The following is a 20003-nucleotide window of genomic DNA, read 5'->3' as shown; positions in this document are numbered from 1 at the left end:
AAGGAATGCTAACAAAGCAATTTGATTTCAATAGATGAGTTGTATTTTCACCTCTTACATAAGTTTCTTTATATAGCATTCTAAATCTAAAGAGACAAACATTAATGGTAACATCCAACCACTAGCAACACCACGTACCTATTAATAACTCAACTACTACTTAACTCTTGACAAAGGATAACTCCTTTGACAATGAGTTCTTTTGTTTTCAAACCCTAGCCCCTTTTATTGACTTTTCAAAAACTAGACTTGGACTTAGGTCTAGACTATGAAGTTCAACATATGTGGGCTAGCCTTAACCCACTAAAACAGTCCTAGTCCATGAAAGCCATGGGCTGATTTAGGTGATAGCTTTAGGCCTTTGATGGGCTCAACCCAATGGGCTTTTTCTTTCTTAAATATGTCTTTAATTCTGCATCACTATGCTTCTAGTGGTGACGCACGTGTCTATGTCAAATGGTTAGGATATCACCAGGATTAAGTAACCTTACAATCCCTTTGACTGTTGGATGACCTTGTTGGTAAGAAGAAATATGTACCTGGAAGCTGAGAGAATCAAGCATTGACTAGACATCAGAAGATTATGTCTAAAAATTAAGTTAATATTTATGTTGTCCAAGAAATAACATCCATGGTAGGATGTCATCTTAAATTGCAGGGTTTACATGACCAAGATGTTCTCTGTGCTCGAAACTCTAGCAGAGTGTTCATCATTTTTCATGGTACAAGTAAGGTAGCCCTAAGATCCCATTAACTATATAAGGATTACCTGATTAGAGCTAATTCTAATTTCTGCTTAACTGTTTGTCTATTTATGGGCCACTGTTACAGATCTGAATGAGTAAGGTTCAAATTCTAATCTTTAATCCTGGTTGCTAATTTTTTTGGATACAATCTCAACTCATTAGATTCACTTTTATGATCCTCTTATGGGGATTAACGTATCCAGGATTTCCATAAGAATAAAATCTAGCATTACTGAAGTACTGAACAAGATGCCTGTGTAAAGAATACTGTAAGGATATGGAACCTTAACAGCTTCAGCATGGCAGCATACTATGTTCTGCTCTGTCTTTAAGTTCTTCATGATAGATCATAGTTATCGATGCTTTGCCTAAGGCTGCGTTTGTTTGCTAGAATAAAGGTGGGGTGGGAAATTTTTTGAAAAAGCATACTTTTACATTAAATCCTAAAACTGTAGTTTATTTGGTTGCTTGAGGTGGGAAAGTTAGGGACAAGCTTCCTTAAATTAAGGAAACTTGTCTGGTGAGGTGGCAAGCTAACTTTCCCACACCATGCCTTTTCAAAACTCCACAAAATATGTGGGACTTTGTGGAAAAGTGTGGAAAACCAAAAAGTGGGACCCACAATTACCACTTTTCCACAAAATCCCTTCATTTCCTTTCCTTCTCCCTTAACCCATTACACATGGGGCCCACATTTTTTCCCCCACCCCACCTTTGCAAACAAACGTAGCCTAAGGGACAAGGTCAGGTGGGACGCCCCAAGTCTAAGGCACCTAGATGAGGCAAAGGGGTTAAAGGTTTGTTTTTGTTATTGGGATTGGGATGGGAGGTCTGTTGAAAGTTGAAACCATGAAAGAAGGGTTAAATAGGGGAAGAAGAATATTTGCTGGGAGAAAATATCCATAATTGGCAGTCATGCATGGTATTGGCTTAAGTTGCAACAACAACAACAACAATAACAACAACAAGAAGCCTTGTCCCAACTAAATGGGGTTGGTTACATGGATTCTTGCCTTTCAATTTTGCTCTTTTTGAGGCCATGCTGGATACAAGGCTTAAGCTATGCACATCCTTTATCAACACTTCATTTAAGGTTAGCTTTGGTGGCCTTTAGCTCTTCTAATTCTTTCAATTTGGATTATATCACTTTGAGGTCATGCTGGATAAAAGGCTTAAGCTATGCACATCCTTTCTCAAAACTTCATTTAAGTTAGCTTTGGTGGCTTCTAGCTCTTCTAATTCTTTCAAGATAGATTATATCACTTCTTTGTACCGGGGCATTTACAGGCCTTCGTTGAACGTGGCTGTGCCACCTTAGACGGCTTTCTCGTAGTTTATAACTTATAGGATCTACTCCTAGACCAACTTTAATATGGTCATTCCTTATCTTATACTTCATAGTTTTGTCACTCATCCATCTTAACATTCTCATTTCAACTATACTAAGTTAGTTTATCATATGATGCTTTTTAACAGCCCTACACTCTGCACCATACATCATAGCTGATAAAAGGATGGTTCTATAAAATTTTCCTTTGAGTTTTAAATGAATACGTCAATCACAAAAGGCCCCGGACACACCTCTCCATTTTATCCACCCTATTTTAATTCTTTGGGAAACATCATCTTTTATATAATTTTTTTAAAAAAAATTTATGATTGAACCAAGGTACCTAAAAGGCTAAAACAACTGTTTTGGTAAATCTCCTTAACATCAAGTTTCACAACCTTATCATCCGCTAGATCATGACTAAAGTTAAATACTAGATATTTTGTTTTCATTTTAATTAGTTTAAAGCCTTTTGATTCCAAAGTTGCTCTCCATGATTTTAACTTGGTATGAGTCCACTTGTGTCTCATCCTTCAACATAATATCATCAGCAAAAAGCATACACCAAGGAACCTTGTCTTGGATGTCCTTGGTTAATTCATCCATTATAAGTGCAAATAAATATGGACTTTAAAGCTGATCCTTGATATAACTCAACTGTAATTGGGAATTCTCTACCTTGTCACCCTATTGTTCTGAAACTGGCTTAAGATGTTGGGAAAAATGGTAATTAAAGAAAGAATTACGAGTCGGACCAAGCGAGAACCAAGCAAGGGATGAGCCCCCTTTATTTGAGTAAGCTGAGAGTCAGGCATACCTTTGCCTTTGCTTGGGCCTGCAGTTTGCTGGCACCTGTCACCTTGGTTCTTTGGGCTTATGACAACAATACAATAGATTTGTCTCATGATTGTGGTTCAGGCTTTGGAAATATTTGGCTTTTCTTTGAAGGGGGTTGTGGGCCAATAGTGCTGTTGCCTCTAGAAGAGGCAACATGAAATGAGCTTTTTGCAGCAATTTTGAGTTCATTACTTGTAGTTGGGCCATTGGGGTGCTTTTGACGTTTTTGTTTGGAGACGCTATAAATTTTGGGAGTGAAAGTTGTGCTTTTGTTGGGTACCGTATTTATATTTTATGCTTAGACAGTGGAATGTGCATAGTCTATTTTGAAGGGTTCATGATTCCAAATTTACAGGTAAGTAATGAACAGGTTAAGGTTTCGTGGGATGTGGCTATTTTTGAATGGGAAGTGTTACTGTTGGTGATAGACTGCTGTTGTTGTTTACTTTTTAAATGTCATCCAGTCATTTGTCCCTCTCCTGAAGGAATTTGATTTTTCTTGGGATGTTCTGTTTTGAAATTTGGACATGATTATCCTTCAGGTGTACATCTCTTGCATCAAATGGGCACTGAAGGTAAACTGCCTTTTCAGATTGGCCAACATGCAGAGGCCAAGTCATTTGTTGTAGGCTTTCGTGGAGCATGGTTCCGATGCAAGGTATGCTATTTAATCTCTACATATGGGATGAGTTATTGATGACTTGGTAGTATGATATAGATGCCAAATCAATCTAGCTCTTTGATAAATATGCTTAAAATCGTATCCACTGTTGCTTGTTTAAATTTTATCAATATGGTAGTATGATACATATGCCGAATCAATCTAGCTCTATGATAATATAGGCTTAAAATAGTATCCCGCTGTTGCTTGTTTGAATTTAAAGTATGACTTATTCTTTGCTGAAAATAATCCAGAAGATGTCAATTTCTCCATTGCGTGCGCTTTTCACTACTCAACCAAGTACAACATAAAGATACAGCTTGAAGATTACATTCACAACTAGCAGATTCAGCAGAAGTCACAGGGTAGTAATGGAGATTCATCACCAAATTGGGCTTCTTTTCTTAGGAGTAAGTTTAGATTTGGGTTATTGTATTGGCCCTTTGATTGCATGGATTTATGATGTAGCCTCAATTGGATGAGGGTCAGTCTTCCACGATCTTTAAAGAATCAGCCCAGAACCAGATTTTTGAACTAGACTATAGAGGGGTATTTTGGGAATTTTTCCAGTGGTTGGATATGAATAAAACTTTAAGGGATTGGTATGCAAGTTCTAAATTAGAATCATGGAGAGTACCTTTGGAATCAAAAGGCTTTAAACTTAGTAGATCGAAGACAGAATATCTAGTTTGTAGCTTTAGTCATGATCGGGCAGATGATGGGGTGGTGATACTTGACGATAAAGAGATTCCTCAAAGTGATTGTTTTAGGTACCTAAGTTCAATCATAAGTAAAAGAGGTGATTTAGAGGATGAGGTTTCCCAAAGAATTAAAATAGGGTGGATGAAGTGGAAAGGTGCGTCCGGGGTCTTATGTGATTGGTGTATTTCATTAAAGCTTAAAGGAAAATTTTATAGGATCGTTGTTTGACCAGCTATGATGTACGGTGCAGAGTGTTGGGCTGTTAAAAAGAATCATATAGATAAACTCAGCGTAGCAGAAATGAAGATGCTAAAATGGATGAGTGGCAAAACTAGGATGGATAAGATAAGAAATGATCATATTAGAGTCGGTCTGGGAATTGCTCCCATAAGTGATAAGCTTCGAGAAAGTTGTTTGAGGTGGCACGACCACGTTCAACGGAGACCTATAAATGCCCTTGTACAGAGAAGTGATATAATCCATATTGAAGGAACTAGAAGAGCTAGGGGTAGATCTAAGATAACCTTAGGAGAAGTGGTGAGAAAGGATATGTATAGCTTAGGCCTTGTATCTAGCATGGCCTCAAACAGAACTGATTGGAGGGCAAGAATCCATGTAGCCGACCCCATTTAGTTGGGACAAGGCTTATTGTTGTTGTTGTTGTTGTATGCAAGTTCTAAAGAGGATATGGTGTGTAAATTGACTAAATCTGATGTCTGGTTGGAGAGTTCTAAATTTTGTGTGACTTTGAATCCTAGTAGGACTCCTATGTTTAATGGGTTTAGAGGATTTGGGTGGAGCTGTAAGTTGGGGGAATGTAGACTTAATATGGGAGAAAGGTTCCTCCAAGTTTGAGTCAATTCCAATGGTCAGATTGGTCTAGATCTGTCTTGGAAACTTGGGTGTCTTAAGGGAATTCAAAGCTCAAGAAGAATAAATAGAAAGGTAAGATGGAAAGGGGATGGGGAATTGCTGGCTTACCAAGTACTTGGAAGAAAAGTTTTGTGGTGAGCTGAGATGGTGGTGGATATAGGCAGGCTAAATCCATAGGCATATAGGAATTTCAGCTTGACTTCACTAGAGACCCTTTCACTTGTGCACCTGAGATACCTGACCACTGCTGGTGCATATTATTCTTTGAGAGCAACAAACACATAGGTAAGGGTGTCAATTTGTAACCAAAACCAAAATACCCAATCCAAATCCAAGCTGAATAAGTGAACTGGACTGTACCAAATTAAATCATGTTGGATTTGGATCAACCAATCTAATTGGATTTGGTTTGGAGTCATTTTAGAGGCTAAAACCGCTGGTTCTAACCGAAACTGAACTGAACAACCGAATTTATTGCCATTTTAAACTCTTAAGCTTTTATAATTGGGTAATTTTTATTTGGACCCCTGAGGTTTGACCCAAGTCATTTTTAACCCTAAAATTATATCTTGCATTTGCCTCCCCCATTGTATCCAAAGAACCAATTGAGGACACATTGATTTTTTATGACCAAAATACCCTTATACATTTTCAGATTTTTTAAAAAAAAAAATCACGACTGACTGTCAGACTAGCATTATATGTATAAATTTCAAATCCAACGATCTCGATAAAATAAGTGGAGGTATTTTTTGTAATTATAATATATATTTTTAAATGTTAGGGCCTTGGACCCTGAGAGGAAGCTATGTGGAGGAGAGAGAGAAAGAGAGAGTGGGTTTATCAGCCAACTGCTGAGTAGGGGTTATAAAAGTAGGGACACATGTCAGGAAAAGGATCGGTTATGGCGTGTAAGGTTTTGGGCAGCCTTTGGCCGAGGGCAGCATTGTGTGAATGCTGTAGGGGGTGACCGGCACCATAAAAACCAGGTCTATCCTTAGTCTCTTGCTGTAATTCTTATTTCAAGTGATTCAGTATCAGTCTAGATAGGAGGGTTCTATCAACATTCAAGGGTTTTGTAGATTTTAAATTTAAAGAGTCAAGCCCTTTGGCTGAAACTAGATGGAAGCTTAATCCATTTTGCCTTGCCTGAGGGGAAAAAACCCTAATTTTACAGATTTGCATTTTACATTCTCGTTTTGTAGAACTAGATTAGGACTTTTTGGCTGTAGTTACTGTTTCGTCTGAAGCGAAAAGCCCTAATAATAGAATCATGTCAAAATTATAAATCAAGCCAAAATTATATGAAAGTCAAGAACAAAGAGTAGTCAATTCCTGCTCCGTAGAGAACTAATAGGTTCATATTCGTTGCCGTTAAAATTGTATTTGCAGGGTAGGATGAAACTTTCTTAATTCTTTCCCTATCTTTGAAAAATGAAGCTTGTAGAAACAAACATCGATGATAGACTATTCCATGGAGCATGTCGTCAAGAAAGAGAATGATAGGATGACATGATGGCCATTTACTAAATCAACTACCAATCTTTTACACAAAACTAATTTTATTTTGTTATTAGAAAGAACAATCTTCCTCTTCAAATTAAATACTCTCTCTCTCTCTCTCTTTCTCATAGCTATCTTGTTGGCACTCATCTTCACAAATGGGAGTAGTGACTATCTGCCAAGCCAAGCCAAGCCAAGCCTAAGAGTGCAAGCTGTCAACCCGTCTGTGCTGATCTTTATTGTTGGGGGCCTAAGGGAGATTACAATGAAGCTTGAAATGAACAAATAAGGTTGTAAGTTGTAACCATCTACAACCTCTTGATTCCTCAGACTAAGACCGGCTAGTCCCCCATCTTGAGCACACCACCATGCAAATGACATGATTTCTATAATTAAGGTTTTCCCCTCAAGCTAGACAAGAACTGTTACGCTTCCATCTAATTTTAGGCTTTCAGCCAAAGGGCTTGATTCTATAAATTTAAAATCTAAGAAGCCCTTGGATGTAAAAGAATATTATAATTACGAGCATGCCTCAATTTCTTTATTTTTTTTTAAATTTAAATTTTTTTTTATTGGGATCGTCGGTTGAAATTTGTATATGTGTTGCTAATCTGACAATTAGTTGTGTGATTAGGGAGGGAAAGAAAAGAATTGAAAATGCATAAGGGCATTTTGGTCAAAAAAAGTCAATGTTTCCTTAATTAGTTTTTTTGGATACTATAGGGGAGGCAAATGGAAGATATCAATTTTTTGGGTTAAAAATGTCTTGGATCAACCTCAAGGGATCCAAATTAGAGTTACCCTTTATAATTTTAACAAAGGCCACTATCCATCGAAGTAATTAAAATTTAAACGCATCTTGTAGTTAAAGAAGTATAATTAGCAGTGGCCTCTTTTAATTTTATTTTTATCTTTACCTTTAATTTTAGAAGCTTACTTTTGAAGTTCTATCACTTCAATTCATCTCTTTATCTTCTATTTTGAAAAAGATTTTTTTTTAATAAAAACATCGGTTAAATCTACTTTTTCATGTAATTTATACCTAAGATCCTACTTAAAAATGGCTTGGGGATATTTTTTATACAAATAGTTGGGATTATTGTTTTTTGTTTCCATTAGTTGGCAAAATCAATAGATGTTGAGATTTAAAATTAAGCAAGAGCTTGTTTACCAAACCATATAGTAACTAAGTTGAACGAATCGAATTAGAACCATATTTAGAACCAATGAGCCGAACTGGAATCGCAACCGAGTCAGTTCGGACATGGATCCAATTGTAGAACTGACTTGGGTCTCGGATTGGGTTTGGATTGTACTACCATTGCTTAGGACCGAACTGAAACCGAACCGAATATCCAAGCGAACCGATTGGCATTCTTCCACATAGGCCATTAATAATTTAAACTGCTGTGGATTCTAATCGATTGGGGTTTACTTAATAGCCTTACATAAGAAGTTGATAAGGTCTCACTTGTAGCACAATTGGATTCCCAACAGCAGAAAAATTAAAATAAAAAAATAACAAAAAAGATCTGGATTACTTAGAGTTCAGCACTCCCCCGCAGCTGCCCTGCTATCTCCCCAAAAACTCCCTTCTTCCTTGACTGGTCGAGTCTCCTCTCTCCCTCAAATCAGCTTCTATGAGACCCATAACTGAATTGCATAACTGCGTCCCTCTTTGCTCTTTACATGTCCCTTTTATTCTTTCATCTGCTGACGTAACAACCAGCACCTGACCTGGCTTGATTAGTATAGACTCGTGTAACCAGTGGCCCATCAACACCTCCACCCTTGAATTTCACCTTGTCCTCAAGGTGAAAGTTAGGAAACTGCTGATTCAGTTTATGGTAGCATTCCCAAGTATCTTTCACATTGTAGCAAGTGCTTCCATAAAACCTGTAGCATTTCTTGTCAAAATAGCAGTATGCTAACAGCTATTCTGGTGTAAGAGTCAGCTTCCAATCTTTAGCTAAGTAGGTTGACAGTGGCTGTGACTGAATACTTTGTCCAATAACCTTCTTTAGTTGGGAACCGGGATACATGAAAGACTGGGTGAACTTGGGACTTGGGAGGTGGCAGGCAGTTGCAGTTTGTAGGTGACAAATCCTGATGTGAATCAAATTCTAAGGGTTTAGTTGTTGGAATATTGCCCTAAAGTCAAGCTCACTCCAGGATCCTCTTCCCTTAGAATCAGCAGCCTTTTAGGGTTATATATGCCTTAAATATAGGTCTTTTGCAACGAAGGATAGGTGGTAGGGCTATGTTTGGGCCAGAATAGTTTTTGGCCGGGCTAGGGGACTTTAAGGTTTTATGTTTTAGAGGTTGAAACGCTGCTGTAATTATAGTTTCATATCTGAAATTGCAATTAGGATTAGTTTTAAAGGAATTTAGGGTTCGGCTAGGCTAGGGTTTATGGTGTAGTTATTTTATATGTTCAGATTTGGTTCTATAGGTTAAGGGTTTCTAAATTACCTTTTCTACTTGGAGTGTGACTCTTGAGCATTGTAAATAAATTTTGTGAGATTTTGGCAAAATCTCGGAAAGTATCGAAACAAAATGGGCCCTAAAATGAAAAAGTGCAATGTCTCACTGAGATTTTGGAAGTGATTTTATTGACGGTTGAAATCTTTCATGAGATATTTCGACCATTTCACCTATTTAAGGTGCATTTCGTCGAAATTTTGACAGAGGTGTGTGCCATGCTATTTTTGCTCTCGAGTCCGATTGTTGGACCGCATTTGGAGGAAGGTCCTCGCAACAAAGTTTGAAGCTTGAGCTATACCTACCACATAGAAATAACATACGTTTAACACCGTGGGCCGATCTACAAACTCACAATGTCGAATTTTTTCTTTGCAAAGTGGATTATTATTATTTTTTTAGCATGGATGGGCATGTAAATAATAGTTTTACATTTGTTAAAATTCATGTTCCCAGACTTTTTTGCTTGCATACACTAGGGTATGTGCTGATCAAGAGCACCACTTTGGGTTGGGTCTTAGGCAAAAATAACAGTCTCATTGTGTTTATTGGCCTCAAATTAGGCAAGACAGCGAAAACTGGGCCAAAATTACCCCAAAACTCACTGAAACATGGGGTCAAAAGAAAAAAATTACAAAATTTTGCCGGTATTTCAGCGGAATGGGCAAAGTTTCGAACTATGCTCTTGAGATGGTGGCTGGGGTTGGGGTTGAAGGGGAAGTTAAGATTGGATGTTGGAGAAGCTAATCCTAAAAGGGTTTAAACTTTAAAGTTTGGTTAAGGAGTTTGGAAATTATAGGAGTTTTAGTAAAACTAGGGTTTAAAGTTTCTAGAGGTTGAAAATGAAGTGCGGGTGTTTTCAAAACCTGATAGAGGAAGGTGTGGTGGGGAGACTAGCAGTAGGAATAGTGTCTAGGGAAGGGTGCGATCCTAAGAGGGAAGGTGGGGATGAAGGGGGTTGTGAATCTATGGTTTGAAAGGGAGAGAAGTGGGGATGGGGATGGGTGTGTGGGGGTAAGAAAGGAGTTGGGGATGGAATAGAGCTGCTGGAGTTGAAGAAACTTGTTGAAGTTGAAGAAAAACTACAAATTTTAATCACTTTTGAAGTGCTGCAAGCCCCCTCTAGGAGCCCACAACTTCTTAACTTGCCTCCAAACTTGATCTCAATTTTATTAATTCAAATCAACTTGTCAATTACAAAGAGTGAAGGCTTATTTGTAGCCTCTATAAGAAAACACACTAGGACTCATCCAAGGAACCCAACATGGATTTCAACTTGCAACCCAATTCTGAGTATGAGTCTTACTTGACAAAAGACTCTTAACTCAAACAAGGATTTTATCATATCTCACTCTAGGAGGGTCCAATTTGGAATCTAGGAATAGGTGTCGAATCACCACGAGAAGTAGGACAATGCTAGAGAACTCACTCACACGTTAGGAATCCTACTCTAACAAGGACTTTTCAATAACTTGTAAAATAATGACTCAAGTGCAAAAATAAAAATGGGTTTGGGGTCCTACTAAGATGATGGACCCATTGAGACCCTAACTTTGACTCAACAAAATTTTTCAAAAAATGATTAAAATGCCCTTAGTGGGATTAGGGGATGTGGGGTTTGGGGGAGCAAACCGTAGGCCCGATGCTGCCGCTGAAAATGATTACATCAGGTCCTATCCTTTAAAGAATTGTTAGGGGTCACAAAACCGAGGACTGAGCTTCTCACTTGGCCTACTAGAAAGTTTCTTAAAGTAGTGGGCTGTAACTTGAGGAAGTCTACATTGCCAACATTATAAGAAACATCTAGCCTATGCTGGTTTGCAGAGTGTCACATCCGGTCCTGATCTACCAGCAAGTTGGTTCTCAATTAATCAAATGCTTTATCTCACTCTTGAAGCTACGAAACAACCTCATCAACCTTGGTAGAGTGATGTGAACAGAGTTGGGTTCCCCCTATAATTGGGCCTAAAACCCAGACCCCAATGGTCCAATCCAAAGCTGGCCAAATACCCTGGGGTATTTTGGTCATTTCCCCAGTCCTTTTGGGGCTCAAAAGGCTTCTGGTTGGAACCCCCTCAATCTAGGGGATGTGGATCTATCTTTATTTATTTTTATTTGGATTGGTTATTTGTGAGTTATGAGTCTTATGACAGAGTGCCAGTAAGAATCTTGAGTTCGAGTCCAATTCTCAAGTAGGACTCCTCCTCAGAGTTATTAATTGGATTCCTTCAAGATTTCTTATGTACGTGTCCAATTACGGTGTCTTTTAAGAGTCCTTTTGTTATTAATTAGTTGAGTCCTTCTTTGGTAAGGGGAATCTTTTATGGATGAGTTTCCTGGTGTCTTAGTCTAATTGCTTTGATTGTAAGGTTAAAAATAGCTCATTGAGTTAGTAATGAAATCAGTCTTCAGTTATTGAAAAGAAATCAGAATTGAAGGAAAGAGTGGAGTCATGGGTTCCTAGGAGAATCCCATGGCTGTGTGTGAATAATTCCTGCAATTCTTCATCTCCTTCATCACGTTCATCACCTTCAAGCCTACAACAGCAGCTATACTCAAGCATCAAGCAGCGTAAAGTTCTCCCATCCAAGTAAGTGTAAACCAGCCCTTCCCCTACCCCCTTAAGACCTTACGTAACCCTCCCCTCCCCCTCCTCTTTTCCATAGGGCTGTAACCTCCCTTCCATCTTTCTTGATCCATCCACCTGGACCACCTCCCCAGCCCCATTCCCCTTACCTTTCCTTCCTTTTCCCGCTTCTCTGATTCTTGTGGTGGAATAGAAAGAAAGAAAGAAAAGAAAGCCGAAAGAAAAGGAAAGAAAGAAAAGGAAAGAAAGAAAACAAAGCAGAAAGAAAAGAAAAGAAAAGAAATGAAAGTAGAAGAAGAAAGAAAAGAAAAGGAAAGATCAAGTAGGAGAGAAAATTCAAGAAATCCTCAAGAATAATCAAAGTTGACCCAAGAACCTAGCTGCAAACTTCCCTACCCCTTTCTCCCCGAACCGCAAGCCTCTCAGACCCTTTCCACCGCATTCCTAATTGTTAAAAGCCTAATTCATCCCATCCATCTGATTCAGTCCTTCATTTCCCTATCTCATCTTAGTTGGGTGAAACCCTAATCTCCCCAATTGTTCCCATCCCATTTGGTTAAGACTCGAAGTTTCCCAAAGCATTCCCCACTAGGTTTTGTTAAAATTGTAGCTTCCCTAACCCTCCAATAACCAAGATACGATTTTCTCCAACCCAGCCAAATTCTGTTAACTTAAAATTTACCCATTTTCTTCACCAAAACCATCCCATAAAACCTTAAACCTCCCTAAACTTCCCCATACCCAAGGTATAATATTCCAAACAAATCCATCCCACCTAGGGGTCTTTCTCTTTTCTTGAATAATCCATTACTTTCTCCAAATCACCCCAAAACCATCCCAAATCCCCTCATAGATAACCCTAACCTTAACCCTCTCATAGATAACCCAACCTTATCGAGAGCTCATTTATTTGCTGGTTTTAATTAACGAAAGGTCTTGGAGGTTAACCTAGACCCTGGGTTACATTGTAGGGTGCCCATCCGAACAAAGTAAGGATGGAGATTCACTTGTAAACGGCCTGAAAAGGAGTCATCTTTGTAGAACCCTGGTAGGTGGTATTGTACCAATACTCGGCCTATGCGAGCCAACTGGGCCAGTCCCTGGGTTGTCGGCCATATAAGTGTCGCAAATAAATTTCCAAACACGTGCTAACCACCTCAGTCTAGCCATCCATTATTGGAGGTTGCTACTTGAGAAAAGTCGATGTTGATAGGAGACTATAGAGCAGGGTGAACCTTGTAGCTTGATAACTTCTTTGCTGAATTTTAAATCAATGTCTTTGGCTGTATAGGGATGGGAAAAGGCTACAAATTGTCCATACTTAGTCAACTTGTCCACCACATCTAGTATGGTATAACCCCCTTGGTTTTTGGCAGTCCACCAATGAAATCCATGTTGATATCTTGCCAAACTTGCTCAGGGATGGAATGGCTGAATAAGTCGCGCTGGACTCATTTATTGATGTTTGCTATGCCGGCAAGGCGGCAAGTATCTCAAGCATCCAAGAACTTATGGTTTATTTATTATTATTTTTTGTAAATGCCAGCCGAATACACTGCAGCCACTGTACTGTAGGTTCTGAGAAAACCTAAATGTCCTCCATATTGGGTGGAGTGGAATTTGGTTAGTAGCGTGGTAATCAGGGGAGAGTCTTCTGGTACTACTAACCCCTCGTCGTAGTAAAAACCCCATTGTGTAGCAGTTACTTTGGGTGGTCTAGTGAGCCCCGTAATAAGTCTTGATGATGACCCGATATTGGTGATAGTTGTTAACTTCTTCAATCAACTGCTCTCCTTTCTGCCAAATGTTGGTCGTGAGTGCTCCCAACTGAATTTTGACTGTGACCACTGTCATGATAAGGCGTTTGTAGTTTTGTTATTGGTATCTGATTTGTAGATATTTTCAAAGTTATAGCCCAACAATTACATCTCTAGTTTCTGTCGACCCATAGCCACCACCTTTGCTCCAATAGGTGCTTCAAATTACGTTGGTCCATTCTAACTTTGAATCAGCAACCAAGTAAATAATGTCTCCACTTTGTTACGGTAAGAATGATCGCCATCAGCTCCTTCTTATATACAGATTTGGCTTGAGCATGAGGGAAGAAAGCCTGGCTCTATTAAGCTATGGGGTGCCCATCCTGTATAAGTACTGCCCCTAAACTAAGTACTGAGGCATCGATCTCGACCAGGAATTCCTTGTTGTAATCAGGCATCACAAGAACCAGCACTGTTGTCATGGCCTACTTGAGGGTTTAGAAGGCTCCCATGGTTTTGTCTTCCCAAATAAAGGCATCCTTCTTTAGTAACTGAGTGAATGGTGCAGTCACCTTCCCATTGTCATTTATGGACTTCCTGTAATACCCAGCCAGCACCAAAAATCCACTCAAGGCCTTCAAAAATTTGAAACTAGCCATTTGAGCATGCTCTTTTATCTTTTGTGGATCGGCTGCCGCCCCCTTGGCAGAGATTATGTGGCCTAGATGGTCCAGCTCTGACTCTCCAAATGGGCATTTTTTTTTTCCTGTTATCAACCAGCTGATGTTGTGCTAACATAAAGAAGGCAACTCGCAAATGGTTCACATGCTCTTCTTGGGACCTACTGAACACCAATAAAAAAACAGGTATAGATTTCTGCAAGTATTTTTGAAATACCTCATTCATCAATGCCTGAAAAGTCTCTGGGGCTTTGGACCAGTTGAACAGAATTACGAGAAACTCGTAATGTCTATTTGTGTTCTAAAAACTGTCTTTTCAATCTCCTTTTCAGCCACCTTGATTTGGCGATATCCAGCCTTGATGTCTAGCTTGCTAAATAGTTTCGCACCACTCAACTCATCCAAAAGCTCATTAATGGCGGGAATTGAAAATTTATCAGGAATTGTGATTTTGTTCAATGGCTGATAGTCTACACAAATTCTCCAGCCATTGTCTTTCTTTCCTACTTGCAACACTGGACTTGAAAATGGACTTATGCTTGGTTGATAATTCCTGCGCGCAACATCTCTCTCACCAATTTCTCCACTTGATTTTTTTACACATGAGGGTGGCGATAGGGTCTAATATTTAGCGGGTTGCTACCATGAGCTAGCCTAATGCGGTAATCAATGGCCCGTTATGGTGGTAAGCCACTGGTTCAATGGAAAGGTGCTGAAACTTAGGCAACAATTGTCCTGATGGTGGATAGATAGAGCTCTGTGCCTTCAGTTGTTCAAGTGCTAGCAGCTGTAGCCAATATCCCCCCTGAGTTGCATCATTCTCCACAATCCATGTATTGTAGTCTCCTTGCGAAATAGAGATGGTTCTTCTTGTAATTTGGCGTGTTTCCCGTCCCCTTCAAAACTCATATTTGTTGTTTCCGGTTACTCTGGACTTTTCCCAGTCCCAGCTTGAATAGCTATTTAATGCCCAAGATGACACCAATAATTTCCAAGTTGAACAGTAGTGAGTTTAGAGTTAAAATTGCACCGCCAAGTTCGATCAACACATCTCGACAAACACCCTGCCCTAGAAGGCTCAGCCTGTTGCTCAACATTACCTTTAATCCCTTTTCTTGCACATTTAGCCCCATCTTCTTTGTCAAAACACGTTGCAAGAAGTTGTCCGGTGCTCCACAGTCGACCAAAACCATGCCATTCCCATGGATCACCTTTGACAACTTCAAGGTCTAATGTGAATAGATTCCAACAAGAGAATGGCTGGAAAGTTTCGCCTCCTCCTTTGATGGTTCTTCGTGCTTCATCGCAACTCATCATCATTAGAATCTATGGTCTCTTCTACATTTATGTATTTAACAACATAACAAGAAGTTGCTTGTTAGGGCACACATGGTTTCTAGAATAGGGCCGTCACACCTGAAGCACAATCTCTTCTTGCATTTGAACCGCTATTTAGTCAGAGAGAGCCATTGATAAGAAATATTTCTTCTCCTTGTAATTGCCGTTGCCAAGGAAGCATAGTTCGAGGTCTCACGAGATCTCATTTTTCTAAGCCTGCAAGACAAGATCTCATGCGAATCGAGACGATACGAAAAAATGCAACATCTCGGTCGACCTAAGATCTTGTATCTTGTGAGATCTTGGTTCAATCCAGTCTTTATAAATACCCATCTCGCTTGAGATGATTCCTTTATCTTGATCTCGATCTTTCTCAAACCTCCTTCCCCCTTGTTGGTTTTGGTGTTTTGGCTTGATTTCTCGTCAAAAAGTTGGTCGGATCTCTACCTAGGCTGCATCAACAAGTTGTGTGCTCATCTACAGCAGGAACTTTGTCTTTGTCCTTTTTTATTCTTTTTGTTAGGAGCTTCTCTCAATTCACTACCCAAAATTAGCCAAACTTCATACATAACTCCACCAGCGTACCCTTTGAGACTTGATCCAGACCCGACACCATTCTGATTATTTTAGCCCTATAAACCTGGAAGGAAAGATCATGAATTTTTGGACTTCTTAAACCCTTAAAACAAGAGACTCCATTTCCTCCAATTTCGCCATCCAAATCCAACTGAACTTGGATGATCATATCCCTTTATCGTTATCCACATCCCCTGCAAATTTTGAGCCCATTCTACCACTTGTAGACCATACACCGCTAAGTCTAAGATTTTATTCCATATCACCTCCTGTCAAGACTTTCCCCTTACCCATTTTAAACATTCTTCCCAGAGTGTCTTCCTACCCATTTTAAACATTCTTCCCAAAGTGTCTTCCTAGGTGTCTATTCCCAGCTCGTCTAATCACATGCTATTATTATTTCGTTAATCATAAACACTTCTTTTGTGGTTACCCATGAAACACATCCCATAAACCATAACTGAACCTACCTGAACCTAACCAAATTTGCCCCATTGAGCTGGTTCTCAACAAAGATCTTTGTGTTGGCCTCTTTTGTTTGAGGCTACATCATCTGGCCTCTGTGTTCTACATGCATGTTTGCAACACAACCATGTCATTTTTCTCATTGGAGTTGAATTGACTTCTTCCTGTATTCCAATTGTCTGCTTCTTATTGGCTGGCAAGATCTCTGAACCACAACAAATTTAAATTTTTTAACTGAAACTCCAAGTTTTCTTCAAGTTGGATCACTCGGGTTTCTTTTTCTAATCTATTTCAAAGCATTTGAGGCCACTGCCACAGGGCTAGTAGTAGCCAGCACAACTAATGATTTTTGGTTTGCGGAAAATTCTTGTAGCAGGAACTCTATTGAAGAACCTAAAGAAGATGGGGTTTGTCAAAAAGTGCTGGTCCCTACCCTACTTCCTGGTCCCAATCTTGGTACTTAAAACTGTCCACACTATAGATTTGGAACTTCCTAATTCAATTCAATTTTGTAATGAAATCCCCTTTCTGCTTCCAGTAAGCTCTCCACTGTGTAGTAAAGCGGGAAATCTTCCCTAAGTGCTTGATTCTCCTCCAAAAACTGAGTTCCTGGCTAAGAGGATGGATTGAGTCAATTTGGAGACTGATTGGTTGGAAGGGGAGGGGTATGAGTATGACTATTAAATCTAACTATTCTTCTGGGCTTTGCAGCTGGGTGGGGTGGCCCTAAGAGGAGAGGGGTGGACCATCCATGATTCGTTGTATTCCATGGACGAAGAAGAAGAATTAAACAATAATATTAATTATAAATAAGAAATATAATCAAATATGAAAACTCATGAGAACCAGTTTATTGGGGGCTAATTTGGCCATTTCAAAGCTACAAGGGAGAAGAAGAGGTAAGGGTCAACCCTTTTCAGGGGAAATAGAGTTAGAACTTCTGACAGGGGAGTTTGAGTAGATAGTCTGTTTATTCAAGGCAGTGATACAAAATTTCCCTGTATATGCTTCTTTTTTTTTATTGTTTTTTTTACTTTTTAAATTTCTGATTTGGGGGTTCTACATCCCCCCCCCTCTTACTAAGTTAAATAAATATTTTTATATGGTTTACTGTTTATCAGGGATTTAAGAAAGGTAACCATCTGTTTTTCTCCTCATTCTTTTGATCCTGATACAACTTTCTATTCATTTTTATCAGATTATGGATACTGGCTGGAGAAAAGGGCAGCTTAGCTATGCCTTAAATTTTTTCGACTTCCCAGATGAAAGTAAGGTTATTTATTTATTTTTTTTCTTTTTCTTTTTTGGTTTTTCAAACTGTTGGAGATATTCCTATCCCTGTATGATATGTCTTCTCTTAGTTAACAATGGCAGGAAGGGACAAATTTTCCCCTTTTTCCTTCACGCACTTACTTTTGCTGCAGTTTGACTTTATGAAGATACCTGGTATTGTTTATGATCAGGACATCCTAATCAAATTAAGTGCATTGCAGGATCCAAGCCTCCAGGACCAAATGGAAGGCCAGCAGCATTATTAGTTTTTATTTCAGTTTTTAATTCGATAGTTAGTAGCAGAATATATTTCTGCCCACTTTAAAGATATATTAGTAATTTTTTTAATATAAATTTTAAAGTCATAAAGTGACCCATGTTGTGGGGTCCAAGTCCATCTACAGGTCCTATTAGTATTTCTATTTTCTAGTCTAGGATGGATAGTGTCTATTTCCAGTTAGAGTCTAGCTTGGACCTTGGAGTCCAAATCAGATTAGGACTCAAGCATATCATACATAAATAAGCCCATTCATTTGATGGAGAAGGCATCCAACTTTCAGATGACTAATAAAGCTTTTCTATTTGAGTACTCTCTTTTGTTTGCTGAAAAATAGTTTTGTTCAATTTGGTCATTGAAGATCCAAGGTTGAAGAAACTCCTTAGTTTCTAAGGTGAGATCAAGCATAGACTCTTGCTGTGGCTGAACAGACAGCTTTCGACACCACACAACTTGAATTCTAGCATCTACAGAGCCCCTATCCAGGTATACTGGCTGCCTAACCCATTCCCGCTTTAAATTTTGTTTGGATATCCGTTACACCTGGTTTGATCCCTTCTCTTCACCCCATATCAAGAACCCTCATATCTTAACAACCAGCCTTCACATTCCCCTCAAACTAAAGCCAATATTTCATAATCTTACCCCTGTTGCAGCCCCAGACCATCAGCTATTCTCCAGATCTGCCAATTTCTTGTCTTTGACAGTCTTTCCCCTCCAATATTTTGATATGTTATTACTTAAAATCCCTCATCCTAAAACTGATGAAACTTGGTGAACAGCTACTTGATCATTAACCTAGATGGAATCCAAGTTTCATCCCATTTCATATCAATAATCCCCCAAGAGAGTCAGAGACTTCTCTCAAATCTACCCATATGCCCCGTATCCTAACCCTCTAACCTGTCCAAAACTATGCCATATGAATCCAATGCTACCCATCTGTTCCAATCAAAGGATTTTGAGATTATTGGTTCAAATTCATAGGGATCCCCTTTCAGAGATCACACCATAGGCCATACTGGAATTCATCATAGTCTTGGAGTTGACTTGTGCTGTATATCTTTGCCTCTTATTCAATTGAGTACATAGGGTGTGTCAGTAGGGTTGAGTGATATAGACATGGTTCACCATAATGTTTTGTTAGAGCAGAGAGACTTGTATAGGACGAAAGTCCCAATACTCACTCATATCTAGAAACTAGGTTATTTGCGACATAATGAATTAATGAGAAAAGGGAAACCAATGAAACAAGGTTGTTCATTGATGCCTGTAAATGGTAAAAAGAAGTATCTATTTGATGTATTCTGGGCCTGCCATGCTGGTAAATTTCCACTAATTGGAAGGATATGGAGTGATGCAGGATCCAAGCCCTCCAACACTGAGTGGAAGGCCAAGGGAAGCCCCAAAGGTTGCTGCCCAGCACCTAGTTTGATGGGCAGTGGCAGAATTGTTGTCTGTCCACTTTGAGGGCATTATTAATAACCCGTTTTTACTCAGAAAGTGGCCTAGGACTGACCAATGTATAGTTCTGACTACAAAGACTTATTTGTACTGGTATTTTTACTTCCTAGAGTAGATAACATATTCATTTTTCAGTTAGAGTACTGCTGGGAGTCCAAATCAGATTTGGACCCAGCTTTTCATGCATAAAAAGTGCCTCACTTGAAGGGGAAGGCACCTCTCGATCATATGATTAATAAGCTTCTGTTTTCGAGTATCCCTTTGAATTTTGTTGCTGCCGCTCTGGTTTTCTTCAACTTGGTGAAGGAAGGTCCAAGATTGAAAAAGGTTCTAAGGTTCTAGAGTGAAATTAAACCTAGACTTTTGCCGTGGCTGAAAGAACACCTTCGGCATCATCACTGTCATATTAATCAAGTGATTACGAAGCTCTCACCCAGGTATCTTTCAGCCTATC

The 20003-nt window shown here is 39.2% G+C and overlaps 1 protein-coding gene across 4 annotated transcripts in view; it reads left to right on the top strand.

The window, feature by feature from the left end:
- Window positions 1-20003, top strand: part of LOC149028341 (uncharacterized) — an 82006-nt gene that overhangs the window by 9689 nt on the left and 52314 nt on the right. For all 4 annotated transcript variants that reach the window (XM_089135949.1, XM_089135946.1, XM_089135942.1 and 1 more), the window contains 2 exons: window positions 3456-3571; window positions 17735-17804. In XM_089135949.1, coding sequence (XP_088992075.1) covers window positions 3476-3571; window positions 17735-17804 — 166 coding nt within the window. In that variant the 5' untranslated portion in view covers window positions 3456-3475. The remainder of the gene's footprint in view (window positions 1-3455; window positions 3572-17734; window positions 17805-20003) is intronic.

This window comes from Hakea prostrata, chromosome 1 (genome assembly GCF_041222555.1).
Source record: "Hakea prostrata isolate BN-2017 chromosome 1, UWA_Hpros_2, whole genome shotgun sequence".
NCBI classification, from domain to species: domain Eukaryota; kingdom Viridiplantae; phylum Streptophyta; class Magnoliopsida; order Proteales; family Proteaceae; genus Hakea; species Hakea prostrata.
This window is presented reverse-complemented; position numbering and strand designations above follow the sequence as displayed.